Source organism: Silene latifolia, chromosome Y, assembly GCF_048544455.1.
Source record: "Silene latifolia isolate original U9 population chromosome Y, ASM4854445v1, whole genome shotgun sequence".
NCBI classification, from domain to species: Eukaryota; Viridiplantae; Streptophyta; class Magnoliopsida; order Caryophyllales; family Caryophyllaceae; genus Silene; species Silene latifolia.
The window spans coordinates 202,677,772-202,700,249 of record NC_133538.1 but is presented as its reverse complement, the minus strand read 5'-3'; the positions used below and the strand labels follow the sequence as shown (position 1 = coordinate 202,700,249).

Genomic DNA, 22,478 nt, shown 5'->3' with positions numbered 1-22,478 from the left:
TTTGACAGATATTGGTCATGGTGGTGGTGAAGCGTTAGAGGGCTGCGTACAGATAGGTGAGGATGAGATTGTGCAGGGTATGGAGCTGGAGCTAGCTCAAGAACAGGGGCCTGTTTCTGGTGAAGGGGAGGCGTCTTTTTCAAAAGTAGCAAACAAGGTGGATGCGGATGTGGTAGTCCCGTCAATTGAAGATGGATCATCTTCATTTCAGTTGAAATTTATAGCGACAACTGATATTAATAACGCGCTGAAAAAGTTGTCAGACAGCGGTGACAGTGAAGTGGCACAGGGTGGTGCACCGAGAGAACAGGACGAGGCTGTGCAGGGAATGGATATGGAGCCACCTCAAGATCAGGGGACCCACCGTGGGCCTGAATCAGTGGTGGTTGGACTAGTGCCTGGCGTGGATGTGGATGTTAGCGGTGCACCGACAGTCCGGAATGAGGCTGTGCAGGGCATGGACATGGAGTCGCCCCAAGACCAAGGGCCCTGCCGTGGGCCCGAACCACTCGTGGTTGGACTAGTGCCTGGTGAGGTTGTGGATGTTAGCGGTGCACCGGGAGTGGAACAGCCCGTTGACCGACGCCAAGTTAGTGGTACGAAAGCACCGGATGGTGAGCCTGGCGTTGTTTCGACCACAGTCCGTGAAGATGCATCGCAAGAAGGTTTAGAGATTGGTAGTGGCATGGTCAACGAGCAAGGTGAGGGCCATACTGAATAACCCGGTTGTCCTGGTTCATTTCAGAATGATGACAAGCCCATGGATGTTGCAGAGGGAGCAGATAAGGTGGTTGTTGAAGCACCCTCCTCTGAGTTTAAGTTGCCGGAATTTCAGTGTACGTTTATATCTACTACAGAGCTAGCTGAGGCATTTAAGGAGGTTCCAGGTGAGGAGTTTGGAACGACTGATGTGGCAGGCCCTTCTCAATAGAGCTGATCAAATGGCCCAAGCCCATTGACCCTACCCGGCCCGGCCCGCTTTTTTGAAGGGCTTGGGCCTTTAGTTTTGGCCAAAAAAAGGCCATGGGCCGGCCTAAAAAGGCCCAAAATATTTTGGGGCCGGGTTTGGGCCAAGTATTTGGCCCAAATTTTGGCCCGGCCCGGCCCATATTTATTAATAATGAATATTTTTTCTAATAAAACATATTAAAGTAGCGTAAAAGTTATACCCAACTCTTTACAAACTCAAGTATATTTTTTTAGATTTATAAAACAAAGTATACATAACATAAATCATATATACCAATGCATTATTAAGCATTCTGAGGTGGCGATGTTTGTCTTTATTTTATTTTAGTGAGCAATTCATATGCATTTCATCATATTTTGTACAATTTTATACACTATGTATATTTTAAAAGTTGTAACTAAAGGTATTACACTAATTATTTCCTAAGGCAAGTCGTAAATTTTAGGGCCCGAAAAAGCCCATTTAGGCCCATAAGCCCGCATTAGCCCATAAGGGCCGGATTTGGGCCTGCTAAATTAGCCCACACATTTGGCCCGACCTGGCCCGGCCCACACAAATGGGCCGCTTTTGTTAGAAAGGCCCGGCCCAAGCCCGCATTGGCCCGACCCATGATCACCTCTACTTCTCAACCAGCCGTTCCCGCGGATGGTCGGGAAATTTATGTCCCCCGGAGTAATATGGATCACCACCATTTCCTATTTCATTCACCTGAGCCCTTACAGTGCATAGAAGTGGTCCCTGAGAATCTGACTTGCACCATGGATTGTGGGGAACCCATGCCCGAGCAGGGCTTTGTTCTCGTAGACTGCAAATTGAATAAGAAATTATTTAGGGGTGTTTTTAAGGAAAGGAAATACGTCCTGGACTACGTATTTAACAAATCAGAAGCTTGGTTGAAAGGGTGAGTCGATTAATTTCTATGTCAAACATATTAATACTTATATGTTGTCGTAACCATGTTCGCCTTATATAATTTTTCTTTTTTGTAGGGAAGAATTGGCGGTTTTTTCGACTTTTTCTTCGTGTCACGGGAAGACATGTTAACCCTTGAACCTGGATAGGAAGTTATGAATTCTCAGAATCGATTGTTGGTGCCTACTAATCAATAAGATGATGTATGACCAAACTGCACTGATTCATCCTCTCGTTGTTTCTTCGGGCTTAGTCACACCGTACTTGCCCTATCCTCACTCAATGCAATTTTTATAGTTCCAATTTAATTGTAACGTAAGTGTCTAAATTTAATAGCGCTGCCCTTCGTTTGAACAGAGCCCTGCACTGGATATTTGGAAAGCCAAGAAGAAAGGAATTGTTCTTGACAAAAAGGACGAAATTTGGGCTGGGTGGGATGCTTGGATTCAATCCTATTTGTCTCCATTTCAACTTGGATCTGATATGGTAAGTGTAAATGTGACCTATTGTGAAGTGTAAATGTCATCACACCGAAAGTGTATATGTGATTTTCACAGAAAGTGTAAATGCCTGGATGTGATTAAGAAGAAAGTGTAAATGTCATGAAATATGAAGTGTAAATGTGATACATAGTGAAGTGTAAATGTCATGATTATAGTGTAAATATGATTATATAGAAAGTGTAAATGTGATGACATAGCGAGTGTAAAGGTTACTAAATAGAAAGTGTAAATGTCAGCACATATAAAGTGTAAATGTGAATATATGTAAAGTGTAAATGTCATGATATATGAAGTGTAAACGTGAGACATAGTGAACTGTAAATGTCGTGAGATATTGTGAAGTGTAAATGTAATGAAATATGAAGTGTAAATGTGATACATAGTGAAGTTTAAATGCCATGATGTATAGTGGAAATGTGATTATATAGAAAGTGCAAATGTGATGACATAGGGAGTGTAAAGGTGACTAAATAGGAAGTGTAAATGTCAGCACATATAAAGTGTAAATGTGAATATATGGAAAGTGTAAATGTCATCACATAGGAAGTGTAAATGTGAGATATAGTGAAGTGTAAAAGTTATGACACAGGGAGTGTAAAGGTGACTAAATATGAAGTGTAAATGTCATGACATATATAGTGTAAATGTGAATATATGGAAAGTGTAAATGTCATGACACAGGGACTGTAAATGTGACGAATTATTGAAAGTGTAAATCTGAAATTTTTACTGAGTGTATCTTTTATGTCTTTGTTGTCACACCCGCCAGGTCTTCATCCCGATCTTATCTGGCAATAATGATCATTACAGCTGTGCATGCATAAACTTCGTTTCTGAGCAGATAGAGTATTTGGACAACCGTCGATACGACGATGATTTTGAGAAGCTTCCATATTTTGGAATTTCCCATATTGCGGTAATAATTATAAATAGCATACCTTAATTTGTTCTTTAGTGTTGATGTAGTCTGGAATTGTAAACACTGTTTTTAAATTGACTTTTTTTTTAAACTCCTTTTTACAGTGTGATTTAATGGGTGCGTATCTGGAGTCTAAAGGGTTTGTCAGAGGTTCAAAGGTTGCCGGGTTCAAATTTGTGAATGTCGAATTTAAATGGCAAGGTACGGGTTATTCTGCGTTTGATTGCGGGGTGTACATGATGATACACATGCTGCTTTTCAATGGGAAGCTATTTGACTGCGCCTTAGGTGAGAGGGACATTCTGAACCTCGTCCGGGCTGAAGTGGTGTCGATTCTTATCCTGAGTGACCATAACAAAGTGAGGGAGAGCGTTCGCTCAAGGATAACCCAATTCAGGGAAAAATATGGTCAAGGTCTGAACCCGGTCTCCAATGTTGCACAGAAGCGGAGTCTGGACGATGAGGAAGAGATTACGTACGAAGAACGTCCCCGTGTTGCGCCCCACCCCTAAACGCGTGAAGGAAGCCCTGTGGTCAATCCCGTAGCCATACAGTGAAAGCCCCGTTGTTGTTCAAGCGTCAGCGCAGCGATCGTCAGTAGCCAACCTTTGTCACCGTAAACGGAGCCGTCCCCGGGCGGGGATGGCTTGGGTTGCTCAATTGATCGTGGGGTCAGCTGGTACACGACTCTTGTTGTCTTGACCTTCTTACGGAACAATCAAAGCTTTGCCAGGGGTATTCGATCACGTCGAAAGCATGCGGTGGACTATTGCTTGTTAGACGACTACAACTTTGAAAATTGTTAGTACCGCGACTCTTATAACGGGGCCAATTAGTTACGATATTTAATTTGTAACTACTTCTCAATTTCTTACTATTATACGTGTGTTTTATTGCAGTGAATCAATCTCTTGGTACAAGAGGGCATGCCGCGCTACGGTCCGACATCATGACCATGCTTCCTAAGGTTGTAATGTCGCTTTGTTGTCATTGAGTCGTGGGTTGTTTTGCTTGAACCATTTGGAGTCTCATGAACACTTACTTCCTAGGATGGCCTTCTTTGGGATACGTCATATGGTACACCCCCCCCCCCCCCGCACAAAGCCTAAAAGTTATACATTAGTTCTTACTTTTATTATGTAGTCTCACTCACTCCTCCGAACAGAATGTATCATGCGCACTTTTGGATATACGTGAAGCAGGCTCACGCCTAATGATATCACCGATCGGTCAGTATCACATTTGGGATACCTTCATCCAGGATTGTGATAAAACTTTCAACCTGAATGCCGAGTTTATCTTCGTACATGTCAACATTGGTCGGCACTTTGCATGCGTGTGTATAAATTTTGGACAACAAACTGATCTCCTTGACTACCAACATCATGCCAATCGGGATCGATCTGAAATGTGCAATGTTACTCGCCAAGTGGCATCACCAGTTAGCGATTATTTGGACGTCGAACGGACAGGGGGATATGAGATTACTAGCTTTGAGCATCGGCAAATCCCGTTCGGCGCCAAAGACCCTTCTTAACATAACAAAATCGGGGATTTTCTGTATGATGTATATCTTTGATGTACGAGGGTCAACCTTTTGAGCATCCAGACTTGGAGAGGAAGAGGAATCGACGGTACTTGGTAGTCGAGTTGGTGGCGACGCTTGTTCTAGCTGACATAAATGTCAACAGAGACATTTTTGAAGCAAAGTTGAATGGGTTTATCGCTGGAAAAGAAGATTTATGGGCCAAGTTACAAAAGAAGCGCAAAATTAAGGCTGTGTTGTCGAAAAAGTGAACAATTTGTGGACATATTTTTTTTTAAATTTATTTTGTTTGGCAATCTTGAACTTGGAAAAGAATGTTTTGTACTGTAGTTGGCAATGTTTGCAAGTGTAAGCTTTACAGTAATGAAGTGTAATGGTAAATTACACTAATGAAGTGTAATGGTTGACTATTTTTTGGCATTTATAATCATAGTTTATTCAAAGTGTAAATGTGACTAAATTGCAAGTGTAACTGTTATCACACTTATAATTTAGTCACATTTACACTTTTAAGTGTAAATGTTAACACACTTAAAGTGTAAATGTTAACACTGTCAGTGTCAACTTTATCATACTGAAAGTGTGAATATAAACACACTAAAATTAAATTGAATGCAGTGTAAATGTGGTGACATGGGATGTGTAAATGTGGTGACAGCCCAAGTGTAAATGTGAACAAAAAAAAGTGTAAATAAGAACAAATAGGAAGTGTAAATTTGAATATAGGAGAAGTGTAAATGTGAACAAATAAAGTGCAAAACTGACTAAATTGGAAGTGTAAATGTGAAGATATTCAAAGTGTAAATGTGAGGATATAGTATGTGTAAATGTGAAGTTACTTTGGAAGTGTAAATGTCTTTGACATGGGAAGTGTAAATGTTAACACCAGTTATTTGAAAATAAGTGTAACTGTTACTTGAAATAACATAAGTAATCCAAAATAAGTTCAAGTAACACAATGTTTGGCTATCTAATAAAACAAAGAGATTTTGGTCTTATGACAGTGTAACTCTAACGTTGGTGTTACTAAAAGTTACACCAATCAGCTTCAAAGTTACGCTGCCATGAGACCAATTCCTTATCGCCCGCTCCAGTTATAGCACATCAAAGTTTTAAGTTACACACTCAAAATATATAGAGCAACACTTGTCACTTATCTGACGTCTATTCTTGTTCTGACTCCAGCTCTTCCTCCTCCTCTCCTTCATCCTCGTCTGGTTTAGACGACCCTTCGCACAATGGCGTGTGTGCTGAGAAGGGGTTAGGGCAGTTTCTCTTGTCGTGATTTGTCATTCTCTTGCAATTCTTACACTTACGTTTGGGTTTCCTAGCTAACACCATTGCTTTTTTTTGGCTGACAGCAATCTTTTTCCAGTCCCCTTGTTTTTCGAATTCTTTGGTGGCAATATCGTCACTACCTCATATGCCGTACAATTCAGAAATTTCTCCATTTGTTGATTTTTATTCAACACTTCCCCTAATGGTGACAGGGACTGTTTAAATGATCTAATTACAGCGGAAAAGCTGTCAACATCAGCTATTCCTTTGTCTCGAAGGAGCCCTACAGCTTCATGAACTTCTGACCACATTATTGACATTGCAATTTGTTTTTCATCGATGACTTGCATGTTTTCTGTTCCTTCACCATTAGTATTGAAAATCCTTAATCGGAGATACTCTTTCATCCATCTATTCAGAACATAATCTTCTCGTATAGTCTTTATCCCACTTCTTTAAAAATCCATATTATATGGCGGCATAGGATTCCGGTTCTTTCAAACATCGTACAACTGCAGCTTGCTTTACGTGTACCTGTGTCATCAGATAAAGCTAGCATGTAAGTGTGAACGTTAAAAATAGTGTCATTGATCTAAAGTGTAAATGTATTGAATTGTAAAGTGTAAATGTTAAGTTATTAGAAGTGTAAATGTAATCTAATAGGAAGTGTAAATGTTAAGGTATTAGAAGTGTAAATGTTAAGTTATAGGGATTTGAATGTGTAAATGTCATGATGTAAAGTGTAAATGTCATGACATGTAGTGTGTAAATGCTAAGTAATTAGAAGTGTAAATGTAAACTAATAGGAAGTGTAAATGTTAGGGTACTAGAAGTGTAAATGTTAAGTTATAGGGGATTTAAATGTGTAAATGTCATATGATGTAAAGTGTAAATGTCATGAAATGTAGTGTAAATGTCAATAAGTGGAAAAGTGTAAATGTTAAGGTATAGGAAGTGTAAATGTCATATGATGTAAAGTGTAAATGTCATCAATTGTAAAGTGTAAATGCTAAGTAATTAGAAGTGTAAATGTAAACTAATAGGAAGTGTAAATGTTAAGGTATTAGAAGTGTAAATGTTAAGTTTAAGGGATTTGAATGTGTAAATGTCATATGATGTAAAGTGTAAATGTCATGAAATATAGTGTGTAAATGCTAAGTAATTAGAAGTGTAAATGTAAACTAATAGGAAGTGTAAATGTTAAGGTATTAGAAGTGTAAATGTTAAGTTATAGGGATTTAAATGTGTAAATGTCATATGATGTAAAGTGTAAATGTCATGAAATGTAGTGTAAATGTCAATAAGTGGAAAAGTGTAAATGTTAAGGTATAGGAAGTGTAAATGTCATATGATGTAAAGTGTAAATGTCATCAATTGTAAAGTGTAAATGTTAAGTTATTAGAAGTGTAAATGCAAACTAATAGGAATTGTAAATGTAAACTAATAGGAAGTGTAAATGTTAAGTTATTAAAAGTGTAAATGTTAAGTTATAGGAATTTAAATGAGATAAAAACAGAAAGTGTAAATGTCATAGGAAGTGTAAACTACCTGGACTGTACGCAACTTCAAAATTCTTCTTTCTGGTTGAATCTTTGACAGTAGTTACCTCTAGCTCGCCTCTCTCAGTGAAACCTCCTGTTCTACATGTATCAATTGAGAAGATGGCTTCTTGTTTGAATTTGTGGAAAGCTGAATAGGTGTACACCTTTGCAGCATGAATCTCTAATGCCAGATGTGTTGACGCCGTTGCGGACGAGTGCTTATCCATGTTGTCAAGTCGCTTCGTGTATGTCTTTGTTGGTCCATAGCGCTCTCAAAACGCATCCAAAACTCAACCAATGTTCCTGACTTGTGCTCAAACCTCTTGAAAAAGCTATTTTCGCTCTCTGATCTTTGAGTTGTCCTCATAATCGACGCCATCCTCAAGTCTCTGCAATGCGCCATCACCCACTGTCCCCTTATAGCATATGTATCTGCAAACCAATCATTTACGCCAACACCATGATCTTGAATTATTTGCTCCCAGATACCATCAAATTCTGCTGCCTCAAGCTCATCGTCCCATATAATGTCATTAATTTTACACATGAACTCATTATAATCGCTTCTCGAGACGCCAAACTTACTTGGCATTTTGTTCATTATATGCCACATACGTAACCGATGGCGCATTGTCTTGAAAACAAGAGGGACAGATTTGATAATACCTAGGTCCTGATCTGTAATTATGTACTCGGGTTCCTTACCCCCTTGCTTGTAAAAAACCGGTGAAAACCCAATTAAACGACTCATAATCTTCCCTTGCAACTAGAGCCCCACAGAACGTTACAGATCGTTTATGGTGGTCAACACCTATGAATGGTGTGAATACCATAGAATACTTATTGGTGGAGTAAGTTGGGTCGAATGACACCGCATCACCAAAAATTTTGTAATTATCTCGGCACTGGCGTCCGCCCATATGGCCCTACGTAGGTTGCCATCATCGTCAAGGTCATAGTCAAAGTAGAAACCTATTCTTGTTTCACTCATTTCCTTGAAATGGTCAACAAAAAACTGACCATCCCGTTCGTGAATGAAAAATTTAACATCCCTATGGAAGTTCTTAAAATCATTTAAGCTTGCTCCAATGTTTTCGTATCCATTCACTTGTTCTTTGCAGATTCTGTATGTTTTTGTTGCTCCTATCTTCAGCTGCCAATCAATCATTAACAGATACGTCATATAAATATAACATGAATGGAATTATTTATTTAGTATAGAGAGTGATTATTTATTACAAACCCTTGAGTTTGAAACGATTATCATCTTGTGATAATCTGTTATGTTACGCAACAATTTCTGGAACTCTCTGTCCTTAAGTGAGATAAGCTCGTGATTGTGACCCTCGTGGAACCGGTCAATTAATAAAATACCATTCTTCATATATAGTCGTATCCTCGCTTTACACCCCACTCTAGTGACCCTGAATATCCTATGTGACTTCTCCCCATCCAGTCCGTTATCCTGATCTTTTTTGGGCGTCTTGTGAGCGAAACCTTCTCGATTGCAGACGACGAGCTTTGACTTGATCTCACCGCCACGCCATTTTTTTGTTGTGTACCTACGGACATCAAACCCACAAGCAATGGCGTATATCTTATAAAAAGTCACCGCATCCTCAACCCCCCCAAACTCCTGGCCGATGTACGGTGTAAACCTCTTCTCCACCTCCCTACACAGCTCTCCCGCTCGTCAAAGTTGAACCCCATTCTGTTTTTACCAAGTCTCAGAAATGTGCACAGAGTGTAAGTGTAAATGTAAATGTCCTCGATATGAAGTGTAAATGTGCTTTGTTCAAAGTGTAAATGTCATCAAAAGTGTAAATGTCAAATCTATAGTAAAAGTAAACATCCAAAAGTGTAAGTGTAAATGTCAAGAGAAACGAAGTGTAAATGTGTCATGAAAGTGTAAATGTCAAAAAAAGTGTAAATGTCAAAACTATAGTAAAAGTAAACATCCAAAAGTGTAAGTATAAATGTCGAGAAACGGCGTGTAAATGTCTTTGATCAAAGTGTAAATGTCGGCAAAAAGTGTAAATGTCGCAAAAAATGCGAATGTAAATGTGATGCTTTATAAGTGTAAATGTCAACAAAAGTGTAAATGTTTTCAGAATGCTAACTCAAATTAAAACTATAATATTAACAATTAAAAGGTGACTATAACAATAAAAAAATGTAAATGTAAAACTATAGCAAAAAGAGTAAACATCCAAATGTGTAGCAGAAACGAAGTGTAAATGTGATTGTCTGAAAGTGTAAATGTCAACAAAAGTGTAAAAGTACACCAAAAGTGTAAATGTGAGCAGGAATGCAGTGTAAATGTGATGCTTTAAAAGTGTAAATAACAATAAAAGTGTAAATGTTGTCAGAATGCTAACTCACATAAAAAATATAACAATAAAAATGCAAAGGTGACTATAACAATAAAAAAGTGTAAATTTAAAAATACAGGAAAAGTGTAAACGTGAGCAGTAATGCAGTGTAAATGTGAGGCTTTAAAAGTGTAAATGTCAACAAAAGTGTAAATGTTGTCAGAATGCTAACTCACATAAAAAATATAACAAATAAAAAGTGTAAATGTAAAACTATAGCAAAAAGAGTACACATCCAAATGTGTAGCAGAAAGGAAGTGTAAATGTGATTGTCTGAAAGTGTAAATGTCAACAAAAGTGTAAAAGTACACCAAAAGTGTAAATGTGAGCTGGAATGCAGTGTAAATGTGATGCTTTAAAAGTGTAAATGTCAACAAAAGTGTAAATGTTATCAGAATGCTAACTCACATAAAAAATATAACAATAAAAATGCAAAGGTGACTATAACAATAAAAAAGTGTAAATTTAAAAGTACGGAAAAGTGTAAACGTGAGCGAATGCGGTGTAAATGTGAGGCTTTAAAAGTGTAAATGTCAACAAAAGTGTAAATGTTGTCAGAATGCTAACTCACATAAAAAATATAACAATAAAAAGTGTAAATGTAAAACTATAGCAAAAATGTTCATGTAAATGTTGTCAGAATGCGTTCATGCTAATCCAAACTCAAATTAATGAAAACCCAGCATAAAGATTTACTTCTAACAATCTTCATTTCAAACCCAGTAACAAATAATCAAAACAAGAATGAACAAATTCGATGACATGCAAAACTGTAATGATTACCCTCATCCTTCCTATTCAACTGAAAAATATGAAAACGTGACTGAAAACAATGAATAAAATGAAGAAATACCATTGATGCCATCTATTATTTGCATGTTTACGCTGGTTTGGAGGATTTAGAGAGAACTTTAGCTTCGTTTTAAGATGAAAGCACCCAGTTTTAGAGAGAAGAAAGAAAGAAAAAGGTTGGAATTAAGTGTGTTCAGGAAGGAAGAATGTGGGAAGTGGAAACATAGTACAAAGGATATATGCTTTTGTCCGCAGGAAATGATCATTGGTAAGGACAATTGGCAGGAATTGTTGTCCTCTTTCATAGCCAAGCTTTTCCCTTTTTTTTGGCCTACATTTTGTAAAAAATCTCCACCATAGATGTTGTCCATCTAAGACCATTCCCAAGCAAAGGTCGCGCTAATTAGGTCACGACCTTGTTTTACTCTTAATCCCACTTTATTTATCTTGACCTACTTTCACCCTCCCAAGCAGAAGGTCACGACCTAGGTCATCAATCCAATCATTTTTCACTTTCCAACCAATTACATCTCTCCACATTATATCACTTTTTCACATATATATATTTTTATTAATTATTAATATTGTCAACCAATCACATATCGCCACATATAGGTCATGAGTTGGGTCAATTTGCTCCACCAAAGGTCACAAATTGACCACCAAAGGTCACAAATTGACCTCTTCTCTCCAAAGGTCACCATAATTTTTTTGTTAATTGATGATTAGTGTGACCAAGCAAGGTCATGACCTAGCAATTGACCTTGCTTGGGGATGGTCTAAGGGTCCTTATAAGGACTTAAGGACTCAAATGAGGTAAGGGACTCATTAGATCTCCTCTCTCTCTCTCTCTCTCTCTCTCTCTCTCTCACTATATATATATATATATATGATTGTCAAGATCTAGTGAGAACGAACACTCGGTGAGACCGGTAACTAACTAGTGGATAAAATCAAATCTAAGCGCGTCACTATACCAAAAATAACCAACATGTACTTTCTCCATTTCTCCTGTATCCAATTCCCAAACCACGGACCACATCCTCTTTCTCATCTCCAACCATCACCATCACCAGTCGTCGGCGGTAACCAACACCACCACCTTACGCCGGCAAATACTACCGACCATTTGGTTCTCTCCGGCTACCTTGAAATTGTTGTTGTTTCGTGAAGGTTCATCTGTTCTCCCCTCCGGCAACCACCACCATCACAAATCATTGCAAGTAGAATGCGGATGTTGGCACTAATGGCGATAGCTAGCCGCCGTCGAACCAATAGTCAACGCCACAACTCCGATGACACCACAACCGTCGACACACCACCGGCGACAGTCACAATCGACGACGCATCAACTACCCCTATCCACCACCGGCTACCACATAAACTCGCCTCCACAACTACAACCACCACCACAACTCAGACGCGATGATGTCTGATTGTCTGCAAAAAAAAAAAAAAAAAAAAAAAAAAAAAAAAAAAAGTGAACCACCGCAACACCACAAAATTTGGAGAAATTAACTCGACAATATCATCAAACGACTTAATTTAATTTGACATTAAAATTCAATTCCATATTTGTATTCAACTACTCTCCTCTTCTTTAAACTTCACTACATATCAATTTGATTCAAACGAAATTTAGTGCATCTGATTTCTATATTAATGTATCTCAATTCAATTTTAATGTACCTGATAACTAATTTTGTGTATCTATGGTAGATACATTAAAACAGCAGCTAGATACATAAAGGATTATGATAGATACATCAAAATAGATCAGAAACCAACGAAGAAATGCAGCTGAGGTATTTGGTGTCGGCGAGTTGTTGACTGCCGCTCACTAATTCCACTTGGCATCTATGGCTCACCAGTTTAATGGAACGATGATAGGAGCGACGACTTGATCTTTAGCGGGGCCAAGGAAATAGATGAAAATATGGAGGACGATGATATGGCTCACCAGTATGCTGTGGTTCGCCGGCGTCATCGAAATAGTCAGCCAAAAGGAGCATCGTGGCCAGCATATGGTCGTGGGCAACGTGATAGTCGATGTTGATCTGAGTTGTTAGGTGTTTGTGTGGCCAACAACGTAGAAGGTCGTCTCTGGCGGTGGTCTGAGCAGGTCCGATGGGTGGTGGAGTGATAAAGGAATTTTGGGAAATGAAGTGGATAAAGATGTTTGGTTAATGGGAATGGTAGTATGGTATGGCAGGGGAGTTTGGAAAGTTGGTTTTATCGGGAGAGAAAGTAAGATTAATGTGGATTAATTAGCTCGTTCTCACCGATTGATCGTTCTCACCGGATCCTAAATATATATAAATTTAGGATCCGGTGATAACGACCACTCGGTGAGAACGGTGAGAACGAACCACATCCCTTAGATTAAAGTAGAATGAACGGCTGATGAGATTAATTTAACTCATCAAACCATCAGTCCCCTCCCCCAATCCCCCTGCTTCCTTCGTTTAATTAAACACCAAACCCCATTAAAGTAAGACAATTCAATTTAATTACCAACTCCATTTTAATTCACACACATTAAAAAGAAATTGTCACACACATTAACATCATCACCATCTTCTTCTTCCCCGATCACCAACAGCAGCCCGTCGTCCAAAACTTCGGCGGCTCCGTCCCTATCCCTGACACCTCTTCTCCTCTCCTTATTCCTTCCTCCTTGTCCTGAACCCTGCCCACATGCTGGCGTATCACCGGTGAAAAGAACAGGCGCGGATACATTAATTTGAGCTACACGAAATTGATGTATCTGATTACTATATTGATGTATCAGGAACCAATTTTTATGTACCTAGTGATTAATTTCGTGTATCTATGTTAAGATACATTAAATTAGTGGTTAGCTACATCAACAATTGGTGTAGATACATTGAAATAAAGGGAAACCAACGAAGAAGAGGATATTGTCGGAGATCCGTTGACGACGGTGCCAGTGAAGTCTTAGACCACGCATAATCGAGGAATCCATAATTCTGGTTTGTCTGATATGGTCGTAACCGCTGCCCTTGGTCGACACTTCAATCACGTCGACCACCTTGATCCGCATCACAAACCTCGCTAGATATGAAAACCGAACCAGAAATTAAAGTAGGAGAAAGGAGGGAGTTTAACCACTGCAACCGCCACAATCATCGTCGGATCTTGAACTGGTATTGTTCTTGAGTGCGGCGAATCGTTTTCGGGCATGAACTGGATTTCTATGAGCAGTACCGCGCGAAATTGAGGGATTAATCAATTAATCCACTATTATTTTCTTGCTGGATGATTTGGAGTTTGAAGATACAATTTTAAATGTAATTAATCAATATAAGGTGTGATGATCAGGGGTTGATTGCTTAAGTTAAAAATACGAATGTTTTAAACAGACTAGTAAGATGAAAGAAATTGTAGCTTTTAAGGAGAAGAGAGAGGGGAGAAAGTAGTCAAAGTGATTGATTAATCTGGATATGTATGATATACAGCACATGTGGTTGGAGCGGGAGGGGTTATTTGTTATTTTTCTCACCGTTCTCACCGAGTGGTCGTTCTCACCGGATCACACCTCTCTCTCTCTCTCTCTCTTTCTCTCTCTCTCTCTCTCTCTCTCTCTCTATATATATATGTATATATATATATATATATATATATATATATATATATATATATATATATATATATATATATATATATATATATATATATATATATATATATATATATATATATATATATATATATATATATATATATATATATATATATATTCAAAGTGTATGTTTTACAAACTATTTTTGATTTTTTGTTATTTAACTTTGTAGATTTATGGTTCGTAATTACTAAACTTATACATCAATTATTTAACGACAAAATTTTTTTCTCTTTGATTAATTTCTGTTTTTTAAGAATATTTTTCACTTTTTTTATATATTCGCTTTTAGCAGTATTTTTTTTTTTATGTATTATGTTTTTTTATTATTATTATTTGACTCGTTAATTTTACTGTCAATTATATTTTTTTCCAGAATATTCACCGAATATAGTTTTCTGTATTCGTTTTTCAAATTTATGTACATAAATTTTTAATGCTCGCTCTATTATTCACAAATTATGGTAGTTATGGTAGTAAATAAATGTATATTATACTCCCTCCATTATTTTATATATGATGTTTTCGTTTTACGAGATAAGCATTTGACTTTCAATTATATAAAAATATACTCTAGAAAAAATTATGAAAATTATATCATTAGATTCGTCATAAAATTTGCTTTCAAAAGAGTATACATTTCATATTATTAACTTATATTTTTTGAGAGATATTGAAGAGAGAAGTGAGTGTCTCGAAATGTGAGAGTGACATATATAAAATAATGGAGGGAGTATGGTTTAGCATATGTGTTTTATTGGAATCACTGAAATTATAAGGAAATTAAATGTCATCAAAGAACATGGTGATCCCTACACAAATAACATGATTTTTAATCCCTAAAAAGGGGGAATAAATAGAAAATCTCTAAGGCTCTGTTTGGTAAATGGCATATTGGCCAAATTTCAGCATATTGGAGATGTTTAGCATGTTTGACTTACGAATATGCTATTTAAAGCGTTTGGTTAATGACATATTGAAATAGCATATTGGGGTCCAATATGCTATTTTGCAATATGCTGCTCCTACTAACATATTGGGTTAGCGGATTAGAAAAAAAAAATGTCTTCTTTACCCCCTTAAAAATTACTAACCTTCCTTTTTTATATTAATAAATAATTTGTTCATATCCCTATTTGTCATTTTACAAAAAATCCAAAAAATCTGCTAATCTAAAACTGTCAATTACCAAACACCTGCAAAACAATTATGCTAAATAAATCTGCTAGTCAAACCTGTTAAGTCATTCTGCTAGTCAAATCTGCTCTCTAAATTTGCTTCTGCTAATATTAATCCGCTGTTTACCAAACAAGACCTAAATGTTATGCTTTTATAGTAAAGAGATTGCAAGATTTTTTTAACATTCATATATTTTTAGTTTTTTTTTAAAAATTGTTATCCGCCAAGTGAATCAAAAATAGGTTTTATAAGAGCATTTGTATGGTAAGCTAGTTGGTACTAGCTTACCTTTGTCACATTATTTTTTGGGATATTCTACGGTGTACCCCTGAATTTTTCGGTTTTCTATGTTGTATCACTCCTTTTTTTATATTCTACATTGTACCCCTAAACTCCTTACTTATTTCTCCATCATGACCTCATTTAACTCTCTATTAACTTTATCACTACCAAACAATTGTACTTTGACCTTTATTCTGACTTATTAATATTGTATCATCATCCTATATGAGAAACATTACAAATCACTTTTAAATAAGCACAAAATACTATTAAAAACATCTGTTATGATTCATGACATGATAATGGAGATTTGATGAACTTTTAAGTTAGATTCGTATACTATTTGGTGGGTTAATGGGTAATTCGACGAACTAAGAAGTAAATACGTAAGTTATCGATTAATGGGAATGGTAAATAGAAGATTTAATAGGTCAATTAAGAAACTAAGTTAGTAAAGATAATAAAGAAGGTCATGGTATAGACTAATGTATAGAGTTAAGGGGTACACCATAGAATTTCAAAAATGTAGGGGCATAACATAGAATACCGAAAAACTCGAGGGTACATCGTAGAATATCATTTTTTTTGAGCTAAAACAATTTCAAACTACAATTTACTCCAATGGTGAAGCTAATTTACTACTAGCTTAACAAGACCCACACCTAACAAACTCTCTTATTTATTTATTCAATTCTTAATTTCTAAAAATCAAATTAAAACTTTATAATTGAGAAACTATTTTCCTATTGGCTATGTTCTTCTTGTGGTTTCATTTAAGTAAGTAGTTCCATGGAACTACTAGTTCAAAATTATTTGAGCAGAGGCGCAGAGCCAATCTACATGGACAACTCCAATTAAAGGTGTCAGTCGGGTCGGCTTTGGGTCGGGTCACGTTGAGTCGGGTCATATCGGGTTCGGGTCATATCGGGTCAGCATACCTTTCGGTCGAGTCGGGTTGGGTCATTTCGGGTCAAATGATGTATCGAGTCGGGTTGGGTCATTATCGGGTCCGGTTACTTAATCACATCACTACAATTTTTTACCATTAAATTTAGTTTTTGACCTATTATTTGGTTTAATTACTTCATTACTAAGTCAAACATATCAATCTAAACACAAAATCACTTTCATTTTGATCAAAATTAAGCTTAATAATTGTCGGGTCACTAATTTAATCGGGTCAGCATCGGGTCGGATCAATAACGGGTCGGGTTCGGGTCAATGATAATCGGGTTGTGTCGGGTTACGGGTCGCCATCGGGTCGGGTCGGTTTTAGGTCGCAATATTTTCGGGTCCTGTCGGGTCGGGTTTGCTCGGGTTCGGGTCGGGTCAAACTTGCCGGCTCTAACTCCAATGATTGAGCTAGTACCTTACAATTTCTTAAAATTGCAAACAAGTCCTTTTACTCAACCATTGAAAATGCTCTAAGATTTTACCCAACATCAGAACTTCGATAAGTAGTAGACTAGTAGCGTCGCAAACGCGAACTTGTGACTAAATGTAATTACTTTCTAGTTCATGATTGTTTTGATGTTAATTTCGCGTTTATGGTGACATTGAATTGAATAGTCCAAAAATTAATAGGTAAATCCCTACAAATACCTGGCCATGGCAAAAAAAAAAAAAAAAAATGAACTAGTGCATCCACAAAGTCTCTTAAGTTTACACATGACAACCCAAAAGATTACAACAAATGTTCATTGTGAGTCCTCCCACGACTAAGTCATTATATTAATACATATTCTTCGAAACTAAAACAAAGTTGTAAGTCTAGTGAATAAACAAGATTACAACTATCATGAGACAATGGACGCGTCATAATCTTGTTCATCACCAAATTGTAGCAGAACTTCTCGAGCTATAGATAAAACCGTTTCACCACCCCAAGCGACATTCTGAAGCACGATTCCCCAACCAGCACCTCCATCACCAATTTAACAGTACAAGAAGGCATGTTAGGACCACAATCAGACTATCAGATACAACCAGACTATAGACAATCAGAATCAGACTTTACACCTTAGTTAAACTACAATGAAAGGTGCATTTATAAAGAACTCCACACATTAGTAAAAAACAGAGTTTAATGCTTAACAATCAGCTTAACAAATTCTGGGGTTGAACCAAATAGGGTCACCTTTGTTATCATTCTCAGTTTATGTAGTTCATGTAGTCGGGTCTTAGCTACTGACCGAGAACTCTTTCATTACTGGTACAAAATGATTGTGAGGGAGTAAGAAACAGCCTACAATTACTTAATTGCTGCATCAGCAATCTTATGCGAAATGCACACTTATAGCCATACTTCGACATGAAAAATGATTCTTTTTTTATAACACCTTATCCGTGTAGTATATTAGCATTACAGTGACTTGGTACCTAAATGTACTTGATTATGTATGATGGCAGCCTGCCTCTTGTCTATATTTTATGTCATGCCTGCAAGTCGCTGGCAGCTTAATACTCCTGTCAATCCTCTCATGTATGTTCAGTTTGGTTCTGTTTATGTAGTTGAATACAATCCAGTATCTAATAAGCGGGTTTACTCAATGTTCATATAATGTTCATCCGGTCAACACATTACTTCATTGCTTTTTAATAATCCAGTATCTGATAAGCAACACTACATCCCCTTCAATTAAAGATCAGTACATAAGCAAAAAAACGGGTTTATTTTTTTTTTTTTCGACAATAGTAAACTGATATAGATTAAAAAAAAAACAACTACAAAGTACATTAAGGTACAAATAAAGGGGGACGAGAAACCCCAAAACTACTAGATACTTGAAAACCCGAAGAAGCGATAAACGAAGTTGATGATACAATACGATATTTCTTAAAAGGGCGATGGTAATGAGCATCAAACACAAAAGACTGAACCTCCTTTCTCTTTATCCCTGTAATCGTATCGATAGAACGAGTATACCTCGAACGAGAAATAGAAACACGAGCAGCAACGGATGAGCGTTGCTTCGAACAAGCAGTAGGTCGACCCATTTTAGCTCTACCCTGGGAAGGACGACGTCCTCTCGAACTATGCAAATGCTCCTTATGTTCCCTAACTGTAGTGAAGTCAAACTGGACTAAAGAAACCCTACTAACGGAAAAAGAAGTTGTAGTGAGACGAGTCTTCTTTTCAACCTGGAAAACAACCTCCTCTGGCACCAACTTTGGCACCAACTTAGTCTCCTCCTGAACAAAACTCTCCGGTGTAAGAGAGGAAGTGGGAACTTCTGCTGTCCCAGAACTTTCTTCATGGGGAGTTCCCGTCTGGATAGTTTTTGAGGTGAGGGTACGGACCCTCATGAAAGACATGGACCTTGGGTGATAGAAACCCAAATTGTTGCCATGTAGTAAATTCTCATAATCTTGAGATGAAATTTTTAGAGTAGGATGGGGTCGTTTTTTGTTGACGAACGTAAAATGAGAAGACTTTGAGGTAGTTGAGGAGGACGAAAGGCATTCAGCTTCGTCATTCAAGGTCTTGCCGGGCACACTGGTACTTTCATAATCAATGAAATCTATAGGCACAACGGGGGAGCAAACAGGAGCAGAATCTATATTCATCCCCAATCCGGTATCACGAGCTTGGAAAGAAGAAACACACTTTTTCCCTACCTGAACCTCAGTGTTATCAAACGTATCCACTATAACTCGCTTGCCATTGTGATTAATTTCAAGAGCCTGCACAACTGCTTCAAGTTCTCGAATAATGTCTTTATTATGAGGTTCTACTACTTGTGCTTCCTGCAAAGTAACCCTTGCCTCCGAAAGCCTATTCAAATGTCTAAGAGCCACAGCTTTACGGAAAAGGGCCTTAGCGTTTTTTGGAAAGAAGGTTAAAATCACAGTGCAGAAGATTAGTGAGCCATCAAAAGCTTTAATTTTGTTGGAACAAGCGGCTAAATTCAGACACAAAGAAACAGCTAAGGAAATGATTGAATTTAAATCAAGATCAAATTTATTCTTAAGGGCCACACCCAACTGTCGGCAGGCCTGATCATAGCAATCACCAGCCAAAGCAAACTGTTTTTCTCGAAAGAGGCTATTCCCAAATTCCTTAAGAGCATGAATTTTTGAAAAAGGGGAACCGTCTAGCTGTGTAAGAAGATGCTGCAAATCAGCATCAACCCCTACCAACTTAATTGCTTTTTAATAATGTGATAACACTACATCCAGTAATGTGATAATTGCAAAAAAAAAAAACGGGTTTATTCAACATGTATGGAGGTTGATAACAAGCAGACTATCAGACCAGTTTCTTAGTCAACATCACAACATAACCAAACACTTGCAAAAATAAGGTGATAATTGCAAATAGGAGGACGACTTAACCTACTGATATGGAAGTTGATGACTTAAGAGTTAAGACGTGATGGAGATCCGGTGGTATTCCTACGACGGCGAGGACGATTCAATTGTGTTGGAGTTGGACGTTAAAGAGAATCAAGGCCGACTGAACAGATAATGGGCTTGCGATTATAGAACGAAGATTTAACACAGAAATCTGGAAATCAATTTGAAATTAGGTGTATGTTTAATCGATTGAAGGAAAAAGTAGGCTAGGGTTTTGCATTTTCATTTTGAGAGAGGAGAAAGAGAGAAGCGCGGTATACTTTGGGGAAAAATTAGAATGAAAAATTGGAAAAATTTCAGCCTTTCACCTTTCAGCATGTGATTTTTTTTTTTCCAGATGCCTGACCCAGCGGGTCGATCCAGGCCCGACCCGGGAATTATCGGGTCATTACAGGTTAGAGTCGATCGGGACATGGGCCGAAAAAACCGGGTTTATTACCCTAAAAAACAGTTTGAGTTTTCGGGTCGGGTCGAGTTTTAACAGGTCTACATGTTAGTCATTCTTATCAGCCACCTCATTAAATCATTTCCAGGTTCTATAATAGGAGTCAATATAAATAACCGACTCGCTTCACATGTAGCCGATGTAGGTACAATATGAAGTAACTTATGACTAGCTCCAAGTCTATAACGGCGGAAACTCGCACTATGTTAGAAAACAGCTGCATTTGATATGACCATCACAAAAACATGCATTATTATCACTTATTATAAGCCAAAGGAAACAAATAAGAAAGTATACCTTGCTGCTGGCTATGAGAAACACCAGCTTGACTGTTTTTGTTGGATAACATGTAAATCCCCGCCAGGACAATACTCCATGACCAAGCAAGACAGCTTATCGGTGGTAAAATGAGCATAAAGCATAGGAAGAAAAGGGTGGTCCAAGTCCAACCGTCCAACACTAATAGGGTCTCTCTTTCAGTTTGTGCCAGTGACAATTTATCCCGCCGAGCCAGAAATTCATTATCCATCACTTTCAAAGCAAACAAGTAGTGTGTGGCCACTAGATCTGCTAGATAAACAGTTCCAATATCACCAGAGCCAACTCAGCCAAACCCTCTTTGGCAGCTTAAAATGCAATACACTCAAAAATCGATGCTGCTTTCGAAAGCATTGAACAGCCTCCCATCTCATGTCTTTCGACATGTGTGGCCTGTTTCAACAACGACTAGACCCACTGCTTTCTTCACTTGTGCTTGTGTTATACTCCCCAATACTACTTTTTGAGCTTTGAGGAAACTCACCCTTCTCCATTTATCTTGATATTCCACCAGCCTTACAAGTGTTACTGGAACAATCATTGCTCAGTTCAGCATCTATCATACTCGTCCACATCTAGGTAAGGAAAGGGTAGCAGCAGCAGACTCGTCCATATCGAGCACATGTATGCACAAACAAACACCGCCAGAACCCACTAAAATATAATGACGAAATAGTTCACTTGATGGAGTCATGTGTTTGAAGGATTCGCTTAGAATCAGAGGTGCTATATCTGTTTCATATACACACAAGAAATAGGGAATTATGTCTTAAATCGATAACGAGAGAGATCAGAGATGTCTTTGTTACACAACAATCGCTAAGATACAGATTAGAGGAAACAAAGTCAGCAGTAGAGCTAGTATTTTTGTCCATCCCAACAAAACCTGGCAAACCAATATTAATTACCATCTGACACAAAAATACATTCACCATTGAGAATGTAAAAATTCACACATAAAACAAAAGAAGGAATTCCAACTTGGGACCGCAAAAGGCATGCATGATGTGGTCAATTCTTCGCATTCAAGGTTGAAATGGTCAGGTTATATGTATGCCAAGTGCCAACACTCTCTGATAGTCTGATGCACAATACAAATATAGCCAAAACACAATATTTCAGAAATGTACCTAAAGGACAGTTATAAGACTCTTTTTACAATGGCCTTTGATGGTATATTATATGTTCTACGACTTGGTACCAAACCCCTGGATAAGATATCAGAAACAAGGTTTTCTGCATGTTGAACATGGCCAGCCTCATGCAAGCCATCTATGAGAATGTTATAGACCACTACGTCAGGGGCAATCCCATGCTCACACATTTCTCGAAATATGCCAAGGGCTTTGTCGATGCTTTTATGTTTAACATATCCATTGATCAAAGACGAAAAAGTCGCAACAATAGGCTGACATTGGCTTT

At 37.7% G+C, this 22,478-nt stretch overlaps 1 protein-coding gene across 1 annotated transcript; it reads right to left on the bottom strand.

Moving 5' to 3' along the window:
• Positions 1-17,929: 17,929 nt before the first annotated feature.
• Positions 17,930-21,550, bottom strand: LOC141629860 (uncharacterized). The gene is made up of 3 exons (XM_074442789.1): positions 21,541-21,550; positions 21,036-21,130; positions 17,930-19,753 (listed from the first exon to the last, which is right to left on the bottom strand). Exons 1-3 carry the CDS (start codon positions 21,548-21,550, stop codon positions 18,674-18,676), a joined length of 1,185 nt encoding a protein of 394 aa, XP_074298890.1. The 3' UTR covers positions 17,930-18,673.
• Between the last annotated feature and the right edge of the window lie 928 nt (positions 21,551-22,478).